This window comes from Eurypyga helias, unplaced genomic scaffold, assembly GCF_000690775.1.
Source record: "Eurypyga helias isolate BGI_N326 unplaced genomic scaffold, ASM69077v1 scaffold29007, whole genome shotgun sequence".
Taxonomy (NCBI): domain Eukaryota; kingdom Metazoa; phylum Chordata; class Aves; order Eurypygiformes; family Eurypygidae; genus Eurypyga; species Eurypyga helias.
Window position 1 is genome coordinate 26283 of NW_010264249.1, and position 21564 is coordinate 47846.

A 21564-nucleotide genomic window follows, 5' to 3' on the forward strand; every position below is an offset into this window, starting at 1 on the left:
CCATGTGTCATGGTTTGGCTCCAGCTAGCAAAATACCATGAAGCCACCCTCAAAAAATTCCCATTCCCCTCCTCCAGCACAGGAGAATTGGAGGAAAAAGACAAGGAAGCTCGTAAAATTGAGATAGGAACTATTTACTAATTGAATCTAAGTGAATATATGCAAATACTACTTGTAATAAATAATTAAAATAATAGAAAATAAAACATAGAATACAATAGGAGACAATTATGATACAAGTATGATACAGTTGCTCACCACCCACTGACCAATGCACAACCATGTGCTGAGAAGTGAGAGAGCCAGAGAGCCCAAGAGCGATCATATCCCAAGAGTCACAGCCGAAGGGCTGGAGCCCGAGAGCTGTTGCAGCAGATTCCGAGTGAAGCCTACCAGCGATGGCACAACCAGGAAAACTAAACAAACCCACCAACTCCCTCACGAAGGAGCCAGCACAGGAGTTAGCAAAGCAGCTAATGCAGGAGTCGGGAAGAGGGTTAGCAGAGAGAGTGATGGCTCCCGGACCTCCTCCTTGCCTCTGCCCTGAGCATGACGTACTATGGAATGAAACACTCCCTTGGTCAGTTTGGATCAGCTGCCTGAACTGTGTGTCTCAGCACCACCTGTAGCGAGACAGTGAGAGCTGGGAATGCAGCTGCAGGATCAGAAGAGGAGAAAGACCTTGAATCTGGTGCAGGCATTCCCCAGTGTCAGCTGAGACCTTATCAGTGCTTCTCCCTGCATCCAGGAACAGCTTCCTAGCAGCCACGGTAAAGAGGGCTATCTCTTTCCTGACTGAACCCAGCACACCATGGTATTGACCAATAACATGTATATTCTCTTTTCCAACATATTTTAACTCACACATGTGTAAGAAAAGGGAGGTCAATGATTGTGGTAAGAACTGTTTTTAGAATCATAGAATCGTTTGGATTGGAAGGGGCCTTAAAGAAGGGACCTTTTCTCAGTTCAGTCTGATAAACTGTGTTGTATCACCAGGAGGCACTGCAATTCAAGCTGGTATCAACTGCTGATTAAGTACATATCAAACTGAATGAAAATCTACTAGGCCTAGTATGTAGTTATGTGTCTTTCAGGATTTTGCCTTTTTATTTAGCAGTCAGAACTACAAAGGAAGGTGTGAGATACTTCAAGTGTCCTAGAAACTTGGAAGGTGAAGAAGGAATAATGAGGCATATCATTCATCTTCATAGCTGAGCCTCTCTTCTTTGCTTGTTAGGGGGGGGATTCTTTGGTAGCAACTATTGCTAGTATTTCAATACAAAAAAGGCAAGCTTTTTTCTAAAAAATCCTCAGGAATCTCTTCTATATTTGATGCTTGGGAATATAACAGTGGTATGTATACAATAATAATCTAATAATCTAAAGAGAATCTTGAGATTTTATGCATCTGCAAATGTGGAAGGGTATAGAACCTTTTACAACAAGTCCAAACTGTCTCCAGACAGATTTTTACCAGTTTTTGTAGCCTTTCGTAGCCAGCTTTACCTGTCTGTTTATATGTTAGTGCTCAGATGTGGCAATGATTAGGTCTTCCATTTCCTGAGTACAACTGGATGTGTAAGAGTCGTATACCTTCATCTGAACTTTCCCTTGTGAAAAGCTTTAATTAGCAAGGCAGATCAGTCCACTCAAAATAAGAGAGCCTGGGAAGTATCTTTTTCTAAACAAGTTTTCTTAAGACCTGATTTTCTTGCTTTTTCTGAAATTCTCTGGTATATAGCAAAGAGGGATGCTGAGCTACTGAAAACAGATGCCGACATAAGACAATTATTTTAAATATGAAAGAAAACTATATTCTTTGGGAATGGGGTGGCATTTCTTCCAGCAAAAGAAGACATAATTGATTTCTAGTTCTCCTTTTTCCGACGTGATAAAGCTGACCTGTGTTATGAAATTCTAGCTATTAGAAAAGTCAGTATGCAGAAAGTTGGACTGAGTCAGAGGAAACTGGGAGACAAGATGGATCCATGCAATGAAAACACCAAAACCTCTCGGTGTTATGATTCCTACAGTAACTCATGACAAATACCTCCCTCTAGACTGAATTTTTATGTCACCAGTAGATTAAAGAAACGTAAGTGAACCCCAAGTAAGCTAAAGATAGTAAGTGGAGAAGTCTGAAGATTGGTCTGAGACATACAATTCTGTGTATGTATAAGAATCAGAGCTTTTTAGCAGGTGCAAAGCCTCTGTGCCTTGCTGCATCTTCTCCCCTGATTATTAACCTGACATAACAAACAACACTATGGATGCAAACACTACTTGGCATATACTAAAGAATTCACACTGAGGGCAACCACCCAGGTATGTAAGGTAAGCTAATGAATGGCTCCAAGGAGAGATCAAAGGCATTGCTCCAGGAGGAAAACTGTTCAAGGAAAGAGGGCCAAGGGGGTTGGTACCTTAGAATCAGCAAAGAGATGATCAGAACCAGAATCACAATTCCTGTCAGTGCAAAGACAGCAATGGTCAAGATGTGTGGGCCTGTGGAAAAGAAAAATTGAAAAATAAACAACTTGACAGAGGACACTGAAAAACAATACTGTAAGAAATTACCCTCACCCACACACGTGCGAGTCACAGTAGCTGAGGAGGGGTATTCTTTAGTCTCAGCCAAATTGAGAAGCTTTGGTAAAGTCCAGTACTGCCTAGAGATGACAAGTCCCTGCCTCTTTCACTGTGGGATGAAGTGTGACCCGGAGCAGCACAGCCTTACATCCCCAAGGAGCCATGGGCATTCTGTAGGGACACCCAGGTGGGAGGTGAATCTAACAGCACTAAATCTCACATCAGTTCAGCAGCAGAGTTTCCGGGTCTTCTCCTCTTTTAAAACAAACTGGGATAGTCCAGGAATAAAGCTGACTTTTCTTGGTAAACCACATTTTTAAAAAAAAGGCAACCCAATTTCTCCTTTCAGTAACTTCCTAAGAGTGAATGGTGGAGGCAAACCTTGAGTACAGCTCCCTGTGTTATAGGGATATAGGTGGGGTAAGCAGTTGACCATTCAAAATCCGAGTCACTAGGAGGCAGGAAACATTGTTTTCCCCCATCATACCCAGGGATTAATGCAAAATGGGCTTTTCATTGACTTCTTTGGATAAGGCTTTCTCTGAACCTGGGAACAAGGGTTTGGTCCCTACAGTTTCTATCACGAAACACAATACTCAGTGATGACTTTGTGATTCAGGCTTTATAATGCGTGTCTTTTCCTTTCCAGTCCTGCTGGGTACCCACCCAGTGAGAAGGACAGGCCTCTTTGTCAGTGAATTTTCCACAACTACTCACACCTTCATCACTCAGAGTCTCCAGAGTCTTTACTGATAGAATTTGCTTCAGGATGACATACACCTGAGGACCACAGCTGCCACCCAGAATTTCAGCTGATACAGAGTACAGCCACTTGTAGATTTGAAACTAATTTCTCACAAGAAGTTATTATCCACGATAAGGTCAAAATGAAAATCATGGTATAGCTTTTAACATACACAAGCTTGTTAACATTTCACACCTGGGTTCTTCCCTTATTGCCCCAGTTGTTTAAAGTGATTCTGTAGTCGTTGGAGACTGTGGACTCATTTCTGGACACGCCTGTAGACACTGTGTTGGAATGACAAGTGGTACTGTGTGGACTCTACTCTTCAACATGAAATTCATGTGCTATAGAGGGAAATTAATCTGGCGCAGCGCAAAGATACCAGATTAGTGTCCTTGGAAGCTGTCAGGTACCAAAAAATTTGAAAATCAGGCTGTTCAGACATCTGAGGACTTACACCCAAAATCACAGAGCACACGAGGATCTTAGTTCTGAGCAAGAAGCCAGAACTGTGAGGCCGGGAACTGATTATTTAAGATTGTAATTTTCATTGTCTTAAAGTGCAAAAGCGAACTGAAGCCTGTCTTGGGTCGGTTCTTGGAGCTCAGGGGGTACTGGGAGGAAAGTTGTGGCCACCAACTTCCTTTGAAGAGCAGCAGTCCATTAGTGCAGAGCTCTGTCTGGTGTCCACACATCTAAAGTGTACCTACGCTGCTGAGCAAGTCTCTCGGGCAAAGGAGGCAGAGGACAACCTAGTTTCACAGGTTGCCACGTTGGTTATGGATAGTAAAAGAGCCAAGCTATGGAGACTTACTGAGGTTAATGCCCTTCTGCGTGTGCCCAGAAACAGAAATAAAGGCACACAGGAAAACAGTGAAGTGTCAAAATTACTAAATAAATAAAAAGCAACAAGACAAACACTGTCTGCCTCCAGAAACAAACACCAGCTGGGTGAGGATTTTGAACATACCAATGTAAGTGTCTGCACCTGACACAGAATTCAGTTTAGGAACTCTAGATGTTGGACCCAGCTGTCTGGCTTGGATTTTTTATTCTGTGTACCTCGTCTCCCACCTTCTTTCTGTGTGTTCACCAGCATCAGGCTCAGGGCCTCCTAGTAACTTTGCGTCGGTCTGATGCTCTCGGTTGAAAACTGCCGGGACTACCGTTTCCCTCCACCAAGGAAGGACGTTTAGTTACCGCTATAAAACGACATAAACATGAGAATGTGCAAAGCCATCTCCTACGAATTGTCTAAAACTTACGCTTTGTGAATAGCGTCTCGAAGCTTAACAATGGGCAGGAGGAAGTTGCCCATGGAAGCACTGTGGGAACCGCAACTTCCCGTTCCTGAGGCTCTGCTACCACCTCCTGGCTCTTAGCATTACAACACGCAAAGGGGGAGTGCATCGCAAATTAACTATTTTCAGGTCCTCTGGAACCAGAAAAATTTGTGTATTGGAGGCTGACCTTATCCATGTTTAGAGCGAGGGTTCAAACTTTCTGAATAATGCTAAAATGTGAATGAAGTCTCTCTTTTTAAGGGATGCCAGCTTAGGAAGGAGCAGGGCTCTGGTTGTTGTGTTTATTCACTTCCCTGGAGGAAAAAACGTATTTCTAGTTGGAAAGTTTTGACTGGCTTTGGCCATACTTAAACCTACTTAAGCTTTGGCCGTAAAAAGTTGTCCTTTGGAGGAATGTATTTGTTTAGACTCACACTGAAGAAAGGTTTATTTTTTTAAAATGTGAGAACAAAATAATTGAGTGCCTGCGGGATGTGGTTTTAGTTTGATTTAGTGTAGCTTGGCCACAAAGTCAGGCCTTCCTTAAGCGCCAAATGTTAAGCGACTAGTTTGTAGACACTGGCTTTCTGCAGTTCCCAAACATTTTTCTTTTTCCCTTATACAGCAGCTTCAAACAAGGACGTGCTCAGGGGAATGTTTTAAAGACATAGAGATCCTCTGACAAGGCAGTGTGTTGTGGGGAGCAAGGGATGAATGAGAGTGGGACTGGAGCAACACTGAGCAGGCTGGGGCCAAGCAGCAAGCCTTAATTTGAAGCCGTGTGATTGACTTCACCGAGGAATAGAAGTGTTTGGGTCCATGTACCACCTTACTGTGAATGGGCTGTCGGTTATCAGGTGTTTGTTCCTCCCGTTACTGGTCATATTCCCTAGTAGAGGTAAGCAGTACAGCAGACTGATGGAGGCCTTTAGCAGACACCTTTAACAGCAGCACCTTTGGACGCTCACTGATGGGAATGACTCAGGTGAAAGCTAACCCACTGTGCACTAACCCTTGCAACCGCTGCCACTGCAATGATTTTTATCCTGCTTATCATACCCTGAAGAATGTACCTTTCCATTATTACCACGTGGCAGCAATCTACATGGGGAAACACACCAATCTGCTCAGACTGACAAGGATATACTCTGCTGTGCTGCATTACAAGGGGATTCAACTGTTTGGTCCAGAAGTCACCAAAAACTCAAAAGAAAAGGAGGTGGGGATTTCTGAGAGTTCAGATTTTTCTATTGTCTTTCTACAAGGAGCCAGTTCATCTAAGAGACCCGTCCAGAGAAGCATCCCGACCCTGCACAATGCTGCGACTTTTCCACAGCTCCCGACAACAAGGATAAAGGAGCAAACAGAAGCCACCCTGCTGCGTCACCAATACGGAAATGCAGGGTCAGATAACTCATCATAACTTCAACTCTGCTGCGTTTCCTAAACGTTTTTTCAAACAATTCACATCACCACCATCTCCTATTGAAGGGTTTACGTTTGTGGGTGACCTCCAAAACACACCGTGGTATTCCCCGCAATCACTGGTACAGTATGGAGTCTATGAAAAAAAGGTTTTGTAGTGTCTAAACAGAAATGTATGTTTAGAATTGGGCTGGATGCGGATAACATGGGGGGCTGGAGTTGGGGGAGGAAAGATGCTGTTCTGCCCCCAGCTCCTGGCGTCACTGTCTGGGAGCAATGTGAAGGTAGCATGCTGGAATGCAGAGCAGGTGGATCTTAGGACTGTGTGGCTTGTCTTTGAAGAAGAGGTAGGTTTAACGGGTGTCTCACCAGTGCTTGGAGTATCACTGGGCAGCTTGTGGTTCTTCCAGATGAAATCCGGACTGGTAGTTGTCATGTGTGTCTCGTTCTTGTGAGTGTTGAAATACAGAAGGCTTCTGAACTATGGGTGTAGGAGGGAAGAAATGCCGTCAGAAGCTGTGTTCTCCCTCTTTTGTCCCTTGCTCCAAACTACCCTTAATAAATGCATTGTCCAAACTTGAAGTCCGTCTTACTCTATCTGCTTCAGTGGTGCATTCCTCATCTTAGCCATAGGTTTGGCTGCCACATTGTTCCTCATTCCTCCCCTCTTTCTGAAAAGAAATGTGTCGGTCCCACAAAATACCGGCTGCACTTCACCTACTGAATCACCAGGTGACATCAACCCTGTCAGTCTCCAGCACGTCTCTCATGACCCCTCCTGGCACGCACATGGTGCCTTGGCACAACACCACTTCTGCCGTAGTTATTTTCATCTCTCTTATGCAATAGTACAGGGCATTTTGTTTCTCCTTTCATATGTAAGGTCAAACGATTGCTCCCTGAGACATACGTACCTGATTTGCAGCCTGCGACGTGTACAGCAGGATCAAGTTGCTGTCAACGTCTCCAAATTCATCTAGGGTCACAGGACCCAGTACACCTGCAGACACAGGGAATTAGTCAGAGGGCCTGTGTTCTCAGAAACGCAACTATGTGGCAGGAAGGATGGGATAAATAAAAGGATTTCTGATGCTCAGGATATTTTTCTTCCTCATGTACGTGCTAGAATACATGTCAGCTTAGCGTGGCGCTATTTCTCCTTTAATAGCACGCTACATTTTCTCTACAAAACCAAATAAAAGGTGTTGAACTGACTGTTGACTGTACCGAAGAGGAAAGTCTCCCTCTAGCTACAGAAAAATATATTTGTCAGGATTCTCCAGCCTACCAAGAAAGTCAGAGTAACCTCCCTTGGAGGGACCAATTTAGAAGTAAGAAAGGAAAATTGCCTGTCTCCACCTGTCGTTTGGATCTATCAGCAACAAAGGAAATACAGGGATACTTTCATTCCTTTACTCTTTTGAGAACTACCTTCTTGGCTCTAATAATTTATTTTTAACCACGTTCTTTTTTCCCTTTAACCTCCTGTGACCTCTGTATGTCAGCAAATGTGCAGATTGAGAAATTGCCTATGTAGCACATTCCAAGGATTTTAAGGTGGAACTTGCTAAGTCCCTCAGCATGGCTTGATTTTGCCATCGTGAAGTCAGTCAATTCATCACGAGCACAAGCTTAGCCAATACCCATCACTCCTCAAAGTCTCGCCTTAATTTTTTACCTTCTTTTTTCAGATGACTCTTTTTTATCAGCTTCAGAATGCTCTTCTGCTGCTGTTGCTGATGACTTATTTTATTTTTCCTAAAGTTCAGCAGCATCATTATTTTAGTTCTGGAATTGCCTTCTCCCTTTTCACCTGAAAAACTAAGTTTTTCATGGTCCACCTCCTTAATATCAAAATAACTCCCTACTCTACCAGCCTCCAGCACGAAAAGGAATGAGGGTGGTTCAACAGCTTTCACTTTTAGGATTTTTTAAAAAACTAAACCTATAACTAATGTGGAGCAGTGCAGTGCAAGATAAGGAGAAAGTTTGTGCAACTTACCTTTCAAATTTAGAGTGAAACTGAAGTTTACTGATATTCAAAAGAGGATGCTGTCTCCAGGATTGGTAAACTGTATTTTGCCAGGTTTGGGTAATGTTGTCACTTCTTTGTGTAAGTCCTGTATCTGCCTTTTCCTAATGACTGAATTCTGTGATTCTAAGCCTGCAGCCTACAAAAGCCCTGGGGTGCTAGACAACCCATGAGAGGGACAAGGAAGCTGACGAAGAAGAGCCAACCCATTGCCAGCTGGCTTATACTCGCACTGCAGGCACCCAGGCCTACCACGGCTTTGTAAACTGGAAAAACATTGAAACTACTTCATTAAAGCTTAGCTAAGTGGATTTCAGAGTCATTTTGAACATCAATCATATTTCATATACACCGTCCTCCAAGTCAAGATTCGACCTTTGGGGCAAAGCTTAGAAATGCCACTGTCGCGAATTAGCAACCTGAATGCCAGGTTGCCCCTGGAGGAAGCATGGACTCTGAAACCCACCCAGGTGCTTCACTCTCCCAGTTCCTTTCCCATTCTCCAAATAGTCTCCCTACAGAGACTTCAGCTCGTTGTCAAAAGAATGACACCAGCTTCAGGGCCTCGTTCCCGTCCTCCATCTCTGCTGGCTGGGAAGCTCTGTCTCCCCTGCTTCCCCCACCCCTCCTTAGGCAGCAATATTCTTTAAATGTGCTTTGCACTTCAAAGCAACAGGAAAGACACAGCAGCCCAGAAAGGAGTCTGGTCCTCAAACACCGTTACAAATTGCAGTATTTCAAATTATCATCATTTTTATTTTCTCTGTCTTCTGTGTTACATTCACTGAGGTGATTCTGCATGACTGCTATGTAGTGCCTTTGCTAATATTGAAGATAGCATCCTTGGAAAAAAGGATAGAAAAAGAAAAAGAAGTGGGAATAAAACTCATTGAAGGGATGGGATTTGTTTAGTGTAACAGGGACTTATCCTAAGAATACTTAAAACCAGATTTCTTTACCCTCTTCAATTGAGTGAACCCTGCAGAGGACTATACTTTTTTATTACCTTCAAAAGTGGTATTTCGGAATTCATTGATGAAACTGAGAGGTGACACTGGGCTCTGGGAGAAGATAAATTTCTTCAGAATATGTCCAAACAATAAGACTGCATTAAAATAGCCAACAAAATAGTCATCTTCCATCTAGAACAGGAGAAAAAGAGAAACAGCTATTTGACAGTTCATGTTACTGTCCTAAAGCTACAATATCTTTGGTGGTCTCCATTTGGAAAAAAACTCGAGCATGGAAGACTAGAATCTGCTAGTTGCTGAGTGAGTAGATGAGCAATGCCACATAAGCACTCTCACTCGGAAAAATTAAAATAAACAAAATATATTTTTGGCATATGAAGACAGGGAGTTGGTGAAAACTTAGAAGAGGCAAATGTAAAGCTCTGGCTTGTTGATCCTGATGCAAAGGATTCAAGAAATCCTACATTGTAAGTTCTGGGTAGACCTGCTCAGGGGTACCCAAAGCCTCCAGTTTTGGATTAGACTTTCTGTGCAGATAATCTAGTGTGGTGCCAGCGAGCCTGGGCTTCCAGATGGCCACATCTCAGGGATAAGGAGCTGTGCCAGAATTTCCAGCATCCTGCCATAGACCTGGCACCCAGAAAGCATCAAGGCCAGGCTGGGGGATCTGGAAGCCCTGTAAATCCAACCAGAACCTTCAGGCTGCCTGCTGGAGAGCTGGAGTTCAAAGCCACAAATCCTGGAAGGAACTCTACATGCAGAGCCTGGTTCCTGAGCAGATGGCAGGAGTATCAGTTTCACCAAGTAGATACAGGGTTTTCATAGTTTCTGCTTTTCAGGAAATTAAAAAAAACCTTACATATTCATACAGAAAAAAAAAAAAAAAATCCTGTTTCTGAAGTTTAACTGGAAAACCCCTGGACAGAAACAGCAATGGTTGCAACCACTTATACATGTCTGCACACAAAAGTGCAGTTTTCATTCCTAGTGCATGAACATGAATGAACTGAATGCAATAAACAGATATAAAATAGTGTGGTTACCAGGTCAGCATCCTCGGTCTTTATGGTATTCATCCTGTAATTATCTCTTGGCAGGGTCAGAACAAGTACATTCTGCATGTAACTGGCTGAGTTGTTGTGCCTGAAATATGTGTTACTGCAAAGCAAAGCACAAGAACCCCACGAACAATCAACAACAGGGGCAGTGGTAACCATGACAGAATCACTCTCCTCTCCCCAGCAGCACTGTTATTTAACAGGTTAAAACAGTAGTTCCAAACATAAAATTTCATCATGGACAACACCCTTTATGTTGTTCATTCACTGATGCCAGCTGCTGTGCTTAACTACATCAGAAGGTAATATCAAAGAGATCTGGCAATCTGAAACTCAAAGGTTGTAGTGAATTATTGTTATTATGGTAACTTTTTGGTTCCTGTCCTGTTCATCTCCTTTCAAGCATGAGTTTATATTTATTAAAACTGAGTCTCTTCTTGGAATCTACAGTACAGCAATCTGTATTTTCTTCATGTTATTGTGCATGTTTCTGACCTCTTCTGCACCCTTTTACATGTTCCTATAATTTTGAGATTTCCTGCTAGAATTCATCACAGCAGGATTTGCACTAAAAGCATTTAACAGGAGGGCATGAGGCAATTGGAGAGGTGCAGGGAGCAGCTTATTGATTTATTTAATTCAGTGAGCTGGGAAAATCAGAGGAAACTGTGTGAACTTGAAAACTATGCTAAAACAAGCAGAATAAATTGTAGCTTTCAGGTGTCTTTGGTTTCATCACACTGACAGGCCATCTGGAAGTGCTTCACAGGCTGGCAACCCCTGGATTCACATGTTACAGAGGGATTTAGCAATAGGTATTAGTGTCAGGTGGCAGCATCTGTCATTGCTGTAGTTTGATTAAAAAAAAGGAAGCTGTTATGAGCCTTCTCTCATTGTTCATGTTTGATCATCCTTTTATTTTTTTCAGTCAGTACTGTATTAAGAATTTTTGGTGACCACAGGCTCCACCCCATGGCCATCAGGTGGGATCCTGACACCAGAGCCCTGTCCCTGCCTTTTACTGAACATTCTGACTTTCACACCGTACTTTTCATCCTGAAGAATTTCACGGTGCTTTTCATTCAGGCTTGGGCTGAACTAGCCAGGTGAAAAGGAAACTTCATTAGGCTCCACCAGACTAGATAATCCTACAGCATCCCACCTTCCCTGAGGGAGGCTTAAACACTGTTTGTGTCTTGGCTGCCAGAGAGCTTAGAGCTGAAGAAAAATTCAATCCATTGCTTTGTCTGAAGGACTTGATTCCTGGAGAAACATGGGACCTTGCCTGCTGACTTCTCTACAGTTTGAACTTGGGTCTAACACGTGTGTGTGTGCTTTGTTTCTGTTTTAAGCAGAACACGATTTGAGGCATTCAGCAAAATCAGGGGTATGTAGCAAATTTTGGGAGGGCAGCATATAAAATGGGCTGAGGCATCTGGCTATATCAGAAGGATGTGTATCACAGCAGGGAAGGCCCTAACCGCCCTCACCTGTTGTGAGACAACAATCATGTATGTAACACCAGTAAGTTAAAGCACTCACATGCGTAGTCCCCGCTGTGGATTTGCAAGGAAGCAGGAAGTCTGGCCAGTTGCCTCAAGAAAAGCAACTGGGGATCCCTAGTGCCTGGATGAAGTGGTGGAAAGTCTAAAGCTCTTAAAGCCACTTCTGAAAAATACATATAGTGAACATGAAAGTGTACAGGACAGGGAAGATCCTCTTAGAACTTGAACCAGACTCCAGCTTAGACCCAAAGGTTAAATGACTGAAGTCACTTTTGCCTCAGGCCTGCCCTGTCAAGGTCAGCTTTAGATGTGAGGGATGGGAAGTGCCACAGGCCCTGGAAGTTCACGTATTCTCTTGCTACGTCAGTGGCCTTGTGATCATCCACACCACTAAGCTGCCAGCACAGTCCTGAGCATGGTTTTGGGTTAGGGCAACCAGCTTTCTCCCAGACTGCGCCTTGCTACCGTGACTGGAGCCGTACCAAAAAGCAGTCTGGGTGTCTACACTTAGCCATTCACCTGAGGTGAGCTGTGCTGTGGCACTTAGGCTTAGGGCCAGAGGTCAGCTCTCGGTCCTCATACACAGCCAAAGCTTTTGAGGCTACCAGGGATAAGGCCAGTTTGTATCGGTCCACATATATAAAGATTTTGTAATTATTAATGTAAAGATGAAATTGATCAACAGAAAACTTAGGCTGTATACTAAGAAATGTCTTTGAAATGATAGATTTATGTAGTCATAAAGACTACCTAAAGAGAGTTATAAAGTGGAAAAGTTATAAAGTGGAAGAGACAGTTGTACCACTCTTAAATCATTTTAAATGGAATAAATGGAGCCTAGAAAAATACACTCTAAGCCACATTTACATATTGTCTGGGTGGGCAGACTGTATGAAAAATGTACAATATCTCATATGAACAGCTCGTGAGTATTCTGACTTTGCACTCAGTGGTTCTCTCATGGCACCAAGGAGTCCACAGGACGACGTCACCACTACCTCTTCTGTCACTGCCCTAGGAAAGTGTTATGTGAACTAAAGGGGATGTTGTAGAGGGTGTGCCACAAATTAAACACTAAGCAGCTTAGATAAACAGCAAGGGAAATAATTTTGTGAGAGAGCATTCCTTCAACAAAACAGTTCCACTCAGACTATTTCCATTATCTCCATCCTTCAGCAAAATGCAGAAAAAAGAGGAAAAGCAAAGGTGATACTTTACTTGAAGAGATCGATCAGGATGATAACAATGTCCTTATCCACTTTCCCTCTCCCTAGGTCTGTGCTGACGTCAGCTGGAGAGCCACACATGATGATCACTGCAGATTGGGAAAAAATGGAGACAGATTGGTGAAAGGTACAGGCAAGAAGAGGACATTCGCCTGCCTCCGCGTGCTTGAGTAGCAGGCAGGAGAGCAATGCTGGGCTAAGGCACATTACCTGGGCTGTGCTAGGACCCAGGCACAGAGCTGCATCCTCTCTGCAGGGAGACTGGGATATTTGAGGGAAAGTGGTACAAGGTGCCTCAACACCTGCACCGTTTTCTGTCTGATTGCACGAGAGCACTACCTTGACCTCACTCAAATAAGCATTAACAGTTCTGATGCAATACGGGCTACTGAATATGAATGTTTCTCGGTTAAATGGCATTCAAGTAATAGTTTCATTGGCTTACTTATTACTCTCACAGTCACTTGGCCTGCTGATGGCAGGTGCTTAGTCTTAGGAGAGGGTGAGGCATTTACTCATCCATTTTACAAGTTTAGATGGATCGTTTCCAGAAGTGGTGCCCCTTGATGGCACAAATGAGACCCATATATGTACCGGGGCTGCAAACACAGGAATGGTATTGCACTAAGCATTCTTGTAGTATCTAAGGCTATTCTTAGGAGGAGTTGTGATTCCTGGATTTCTGAATCTTCCACAAAATGGAGCTTGTGCCTAGAAGGGATATTTTACCCCAAAAGCTCCCTGGTACCAGGATGTTCCCCCATATTTTATGAGGGTGCAGAAAGGAATCTAGGAACTTTGTGCCATTTTATGTTCGCATCCACATGAAATGGTACATCTGCATTTCTCCACTATTTCTGTGGAAAAACTACCCCTAAAATATAACTAAGAGGTAGGTCTGATTTCCTGGGAAAAGCAACTTACCTGCAGAGGAGAGTGCACCCTCAGCCCCGGCTTACCATTGCTTTCCCGGTTTGGATCTTTCACAGTTCTTTTAAGCTGCTCTGGAGTCCTTAAAATCTCCTTGAACTTCAGTTTTTCAGAGAACTGTGTGATTCCAGCATCTAGCGCATTCATGTACCTGACACAAGGGAGCACAAATATTGTCAGAAAATTGCGAACTCCTCACATCCTCCTAAAAAAGCCAAAATGTGAGATAGGCTGTTTACAGCACACAAGAGTGTTTGTAAGGCAGTATGGAACATTTCCTTCTGCAGCAATAGAAGAGAGAAAATCAATACAGAGCATGAAAGACAGAAGTGTTTGGGAAGTCACCCAGAGGTATTTAAGCCTGGTTGTATAAAGGATGAGGGTTTAGTGAATACAATGATGTAAGAAGACATTAACAATAAAGAAAACAAATCAGGGATATGGGGAAATTACAGTAAGTGAGACTAACTGGGAGGCAGAGCCAGGAAGCTCTGCTGTTTTAAAACATCAGTGATAATCTCAGAAGACACACGTGAAGATTCAAAGGAGTAAATGGGAGCTGCAGAAAGAACTGAGGTAAAAAACCCACACACGTACCCTGACTGCGAGAGAAGCAAAGGAAGGCAAGTAGCAACAAAAAACCCTTATACTGAGTCAATTAAAACTGGAAGGGGAAAAATGAAGACAAAAAAAAAAAAGATCAAGTGAGCAAAAGCTAGCTAAAAGATTAAGCAAAAACAGCCAACTCCTAAATCCTATTCTTGCCTCAACGTGTTGTGTCTGAGAAGAGAAATTCTGTCTGAAATAAAGTTAATGAAGAGGGAAAACCAAAGGAAATCTCTTTGTTTTCAAACTACTTAGCTTTTGATCTAGGAACACTGAGATCCCAGTCCTATAAACTACTAAATATCATTTGCTTCCTATTTTTTTTTTCCAGGAACAGAATCATTAACCATTAATTTACAGGAACATATGCATAGTTGAGACATAACCTGATTTTGCTATTATTGTGGGTATTCACCTATTTTTATACATATATGGGGAAAACAGTTAGCCCATACAGTATAACTTGTGCTTTAGCAAAGATGGATTTTTTAAATGAAACATTTCAAAAACCTTCAAGCTGACAGTTTCTATTAAAGCAGTGAGATGCATTTTTACAACTACATTAGGATGAAAAATGGGCAGAGATATAAAATCAATTTTAAATATTTTTAGTTAATTCAATAATAAAGAAAAGGAGCTTGAACAATTCTGAAGTCATAAAGAAGGTCCAGAACAAAAGTATTAATAATGACAAGAGAAGAAACATTTGGGAAATAACTTACCTGCATTGACTTCCCTGAAAGATATGAAACCTTCAGGATTAAAGGGATGTAGCTAAAGTGTGTGTAATGCATTGGCAATTATAGCTGCAAAGATGGAGAAATAGGGATTGTAGTAAGAGATAAGCAAAGTGCACTGATGTTTCAGAGCATGAAAGAGGTAATCATAGCAATTGCATCATGTGATCAAGTTGCTTCTTATACTGAAAAATAAGGAGGACTCAATAGAAGTCCCTAAATATCTACAAAACAGTGAACTGGAGATCCGTTTTTAGCCCCCTTAATTCAGGGGGAAAAAAAAGTGTACAGAATATTATGTAAACACATGCTTATATCACCCTAAAGTTTACACAATCATAGATTTTGCTTAAAATTCTGCAAGTTCCTCAGGTTGTGAATTGGAAAGTTAAATAACAGTTATTTCCATTAGTTCTGGGCTGCCTGTGAGCAAGATTTATAAAATTACTAGGACAAACAAGAATTTTTTTTTTAATTAATCAGCATTTTATGTCCAAAATTGGAAAAAAAAAAATTCAAAGGAACATAGAAACACTCGCATGAGTGGAAAATTAAATAAGAGTCAAAAATAGAAGAGCAATTAGAAATATCAGTATATTAAAGAGCCTATTTGACTACAAACAGCCTTTGGTTTTAGGCAAGGAGAAAACCCAGCATTCCTCAGAGTCAAGCACAGGCTGATGTCTCCTTTGCCCCAAGCTGGTGAGAGCTTAAACTCCGCGATCACTGGGGGTCAGTTTGTTCAAAGAGAGATAAAGCTTGAACTTTGGGAATGTTTTGGAGTAGCAATAGTGCTCACAGATTGAAGCCATTAATGGGGATGAACATTACAAGAGCTTTGTAAGACTCCTGCCCTAAAAAGGCATCTACGGAGAGCCCGATAGAGGAGCCTCTCATCTCACACTATTTACATCAAGAATGTAGCAAACAGGTATTTCCAGGAGGGACAACATGTGGGCTATGCTGTCCACAGGAAAAGCAAAGGCTTGAGAACACTTAAAAGTAGACTGAGCGAAACATTCAGATATGCAGTACATCTAAAGGGTATAATTCATCTTTTCCTTCTCTCATTCCTTGGTAGCCATAAGGCACCTCCAGAAAGTAGGACTCGAAGGACAGCTTGTAAGAACCATGTCCGAAGATGGCAACAGAATTTATCAACAGCCAGGTCAGAGGTGGATCTGGATCTTACCAGAAGCATTCCTCCGAGTTCTTGTTCCTCTTGTAAATGTAGACAGTTTCCCAGGTTGTGGTTTTGAATGGCAGCTGAGATTCTTTCCAAAAATAATAGAAGAACTCATTCACTTTCCTGGCTGGGGTCAGAAGGCGGGTTAGGTTTACTTTGTAGTCACAGGACAGTCCAAAACTCCCTACAGAGATCAGAGGCAGGCTCAGTATTGTTTCAACTCTGAAGGGAGAGACAAGAGGACAAGTCTGAACGGATTGCTGTCTCACCAACGCAGCTACCAAGCGATTTCCATCCTCAGCTCCCTCTCCTCTTGAGCCCTGCATTAGTTTAACAGCAATTTGAACCTGAAACAGAAGGCTCCTCAAGAACACAAGCAGAGTTCAAGTCAGTACTGGCACTGAAAACCCCATAAAACTGGTCCAGCTAGCTTCTCTCACTGCCCCCAGTTCCCATGCTCTTTTGGGTACCATGCACCATTTCAGCCCAAGGGCTGAGACAAGAGTCCCAAGGCTCCAGGACCTATTCAATTCTGCTCCCTGGCTGCCATTAATGTGGGATGGATTTGATCTCTTACTGTGGCAGTGCTAGACGATGACAGCTTTTTGCCATCAAAAAAACTTTTACTCCTACATCTCAGTCTTGTAGTTTCACTAGAGCATACTTTAGGAGCTGTACAACAGCAGCAGTCAGAGAGAAAAACTAAGGAAACCCTCTGCTGGCAGGGAATTTATAAAACAATATTTTTTATCCACAAAGACAGTAAGTATTTAGGGATAAAAGTATTTTCCTAGATGCTGCAGACTAGACTCAAAATGTTTTTTTATGACAGGGAATTTTGCCTGCAAAAACCATGGCCATTAGAGTTGTTGGCATTATTGTGACAAAACTTTATTTTCCAGGTAAAGCCCACTTATCAAATTACAGGGTTTATACTTGTTGCAACAGAACAGACAAAGATGATATAATAAGTAATGCCAGGGAGAGTATTTCACCAATGAAACAGACATTTTTCTGACTGATTTTAGAATAGAATAGAATAGAATAGAATAGAATAGAATAGAATAGAATAGAATAGAATAGAATAGTTAATTGGAAGGAACCTACAATGATCATCTAGTCCACCTGCCTGACCAGTTCAATGCTCACCAAAAGCAAAGGCTTGTTATTAAGGGGGTTGTCCAAACGCCTCTCGGCCTTGGGTCAGCGACCACCTCTCTAGGAAGCCTGTTCCGGTGTCTGACCACCCTCCCAGTGAAGAAATGCTTCCTAATGTCCAGTCTAAACCTCCCCTGGCACAGGTTTGAACCATTCCCACATGTCCTATCACTGGATACTGGGGAGAAGAGATCAGCACCTCCCTCCCCACTTCCCTTCCTCAGGAAGCTGTAAAAGCAATGAGGTCGCCCCTCAGCCTCCTCTGGGCAGCTCCATGTCCAGCAGTTAGAAAAACAAACATCAAGTTAGGTGGCACAATGGATAAAATGAGATATATTGCACAATATTTTACCATGGTCTGATACATATGTAAGATTTATTCTTTTGATACTTCTATAAATCAATCACATATGTTTACCAGTAACACTGTGTTCACTTCTGGTCATGACAGTCAAATAAAAGTATAGAGCTAATAGCAGATAGAGGTTTGTCTCAGTCTTCTCAGTATCTCTCAGTGAAACCAAAATGGTACGAAAGTTTAAACAGGGAAGTGATTCACATGGGTAACAATATGGATTTGTACGTCAGGACTGATGCAGGTTTTTTAAGTGATACATGCTAGAAGTTTTCAGGTTCAGCTTACACTTTCCCTAGTATCTGAGAATGAACATATTAATGTACAATATAATACAGAATAGAATTACACAGTGTCATGTATGATATGACAGTAAAGAGATGCATTCTTCAGGAGTGCTTAGTCAGGCAGAAGAGTTAGGATGAAACTGGCTGCTCCCTACCTAAACAATTTTTACTGGAGGTGGTTGGGGTTTTGGATCCCTTGACACATGTACCTCAGGCCTCTCTCAGTGATTGAACACCCACCCAGAAGGACCCCTGTTGCTGCAGCACTGCGATATCTACATGCCCCAAGCTAACACCTCTTTCCTGCTGCAGTTGCTGAAGAACTGATTCTTTTGAGCCCTTAATCAATCAATCAATCAACTTACTGTCAGCAATTAGAAAATTTTCCCTGCTACCAATAGGATTTCATCAGTAGGTTTTGGAAGGGGATTTTCTTCTCCCTACCAACCATAGTGGCTATGACTAAGGGTCTTATTGCCTAAGGGTCTACTGACTGTAGATGCATCTACTGTGTCTGATGTATCCTAAACCCCAAAGTCTCCACTGGTTTGTTGCACACAGACCAACTTTGTTCAGCAGTTGATACCTTTAACATCACAATATCAGGGAGAGGGGTGGTACTTACGAGACCATTTGGTAGGTGGCATAAGTGCAAGCAGGTCCTATGACGACACAGCCAAGCGTGCCAGTATTCTGCAAGGGATCAGAAAGGGTCTGTAATGGGGTCAGATCACAGGACTGGCGGAGAGGAGAGAATGGGAGGATGAAGAAAACTTTAGGATTTGAGGAGACACAGAACTAACCCAGCAAAAGCAAGAAAAGAATAGCAAAGAAGCTACAGAAATGTTGAAAGAAGAAACCTAGAATGAAGAAGGGAGGAATCACAGAAAGCTAAGAAAAGGCAGAGGACAGAATAATGCCTGTGAGTATAACCTTCAGTATGAGACAGACAGCAAGTTAGGCTTAAAATGTTGCAGTTGTTACAATTGCACATGTGAGATTACACACCCTAGCAGTGATTGCATTTGCAGACAGAGGGGTTGAAATTACAAGATACTGTGTCAGAAAAATTATTAGTTATGTACGCATGAAACTTGTATGAAAAAAAAACCCTTCCATGACCACCCAATGAGGCCTGACCTGTAGCTTTGTGTGTCATGAGGGATGACTTCTTAATGAAGACTATAGCATGTGTTCATACATGGGTAGATTTGAGAATGCACATTAGACTGACAAAGCTTCACTCAAGAGATGAGAGTTATTAGGCATAAGAAAATCGACCAAACACAGCTTCGTGTAAGGCACCAATTCTAACTGAAGCCTTTCCCCACACTAGGGTATTCAAATAGTTTTTCCCACGTGACTTCTGTGATTTCAAGTGAGAAGTGAGCACTTCATCTTTGCCCTCTGGGCATAGTTCCATACACATTTCTTTGGTATCTGTGCCAGCCTAATCTCTCTGCCCACATGTGCCCATCCTCACACAGCACCCTCCTTTATGTATTTTGTGTAAACTGATGGTGAACTAGATCAGGATCTGATCCAGTTGAAAATGGACCTTTTTTGCTCTGCTTGGTCTGTTTGGGTTTGTTTCTCTTTTTTTTTTTTTTTTTAATGGTTTTCTTTGGCTCTGTGGCTATACGAAGAGCTGTGCAGATATAGAAAAGAGGACAACTTAAGCAAAGGAAAAATGGCCTGAAGCAGAAGGCTGCTTTAGCTGGCACTGCCATCAAATGTCTAATGACAGCCTCCATGAAGCATTCATAGAATCTCTCTCCACTATTTGTTTGCTTGTCTTGACAAAACTTACAGGAACATCTTCGCTTTGAAAACTTCACTTCCCTGTCAAATTTGTTTGGAACTAAACAACAGGATCAAAAGTTAAGAAGGAAAGACAGACACACACATGCACACACATGCAGAATGAAAAAAAGCTTGTGTTGTTAGGAAATCAACGTAAAGTAGCCTGCTACTCACATAAATTTCCTTTATGAGCTCCACGCCTTCACAGGTGCTGGTTTCACAGCCTTTTGAGACATAGAGCGATGAGGTGAAGCTGTGGAAGGTGGCATTGACTGTAACATTTTCTCCTGTAATGCAAACGTAAAAGTGAACAGCTTCATGAGTTGCAGATAGCCACTAATACTCTGTATCTCTCTTCTTCTGACACAGGTCTGAATAGTCTTGTGCTAGGATGTCTCCCACCAAAAGGCTGCTAGAAAGTTCACCCACCACCTATCCCCCACTATTTAGGATGAGATTGTAAAATCTGGTCCAGTGTGACTGCTGACTACTTCTGCTGAATGTCAGTACTTTCAGTACAAAGCACTTTTAGTGCTGGCCGTTGTTAGAGACATTTTTTTAAGGCTCTGTAGGAAGTAACTGAGAGACCACTTTCCAATAAAATTGAACAAAATCTCTTCAGCTAGAGGGCAGAAAGGAAATAGGTATAATTTCTTTGGAACCTCTTTTTCCCACAACATTCTAGAGAGTGACAGTAGATTGGTAATATTGAAAGGAGAGATAAAATATCAAAATAAATAAAAGCATCATATGCAGTGGCTCTAAAGGAATGAAAAACATACGGACTGCAAATTCTTCACGCACCAAGTCATCATGTGACCAGCATATGTGGTCAAGAGGAAAATTATTTTCAGAAAGTAGAGGATAGCCCAGCCCTAAGAGGAAGCAAGGGCATCCCAGCTATTGCACTAGATGTATCACTGGCCTTTTCCGATCCAGTTCAGCAATCCCCATGTTCCAAATCACAACTTAACATCTCCAGCAAAGCATGCAGGAAGAGTCTGCCCTAACACCATGAAAGCAAATATGTTCTGCCCATCTGTAAAGGACTTCTATTTTTATAGAGAGAAGTCATTATTTCTGTAAGATCTATGTAAGGTGACTGGACAGACAAGGATCCTGTCTGAGGAGTTGTGTGCTGAAGGCCAAATGAGTAGAAACCTATGGCACAGAGTCTGACAAGAAAACACCAGGAGAAAGTTAACGAAGGCCCGTTACCTTACCTGTTGTCTGGAATTCATTCCGTACTCTTTCCAAGGCTTGATTCACAGCTAATTTCAAATTATCAGTAGTTGATGAGACGTCCGAGTAATTCATGAGCATTACATTGATCACATAATTGTTGTTGCTACACTGATTTGAATCAACTTGCTGCAGCAGCTGGAGTGAGAAAAACAAAGGCCAAAGGGCCAGACCCAACATCTGTTCCTTCATTATTGCTCAGTTTAGACCCATTGTGCGTTCTGTCTTGTTTCTTTTTGACTTCCAACCTTCTTTCTTTCATATACTCTACATCGGTTTTGTTCTTGGGTAGGACGAAAGAAATCTCCACACTGTAGATACAAAGAAGCTGTCCAATCCTTCTCTCAGGCCCTTCCCTGTCCCCCTACCTACCTTCACCTCTGCCTGCCCCTCTGGTGTAGCAGGTGGCACTTCTGTTAGTGA

The 21564-nt window shown here is 42.3% G+C and overlaps 1 protein-coding gene across 1 annotated transcript in view; it reads right to left on the minus strand.

The window, feature by feature from the left end:
* Window positions 1–21333, minus strand: part of GUCY2C (guanylate cyclase 2C (heat stable enterotoxin receptor)) — a 44251-nt gene extending 22918 nt beyond the window's left edge. The window contains exons 1-11 of the mRNA XM_010156334.1: window positions 21123–21333; window positions 20074–20186; window positions 18722–18789; window positions 16303–16518; window positions 13797–13918; window positions 12830–12926; window positions 10092–10206; window positions 9084–9219; window positions 6952–7045; window positions 6415–6518; window positions 2427–2508 (exon numbers count right to left, since the gene is read on the minus strand). Coding sequence (XP_010154636.1) covers window positions 2427–2508; window positions 6415–6518; window positions 6952–7045; window positions 9084–9219; window positions 10092–10206; window positions 12830–12926; window positions 13797–13918; window positions 16303–16518; window positions 18722–18789; window positions 20074–20186; window positions 21123–21333 — 1358 coding nt within the window. The remainder of the gene's footprint in view (window positions 1–2426; window positions 2509–6414; window positions 6519–6951; window positions 7046–9083; window positions 9220–10091; window positions 10207–12829; window positions 12927–13796; window positions 13919–16302; window positions 16519–18721; window positions 18790–20073; window positions 20187–21122) is intronic.
* Window positions 21334–21564: the final 231 nt, after the last annotated feature.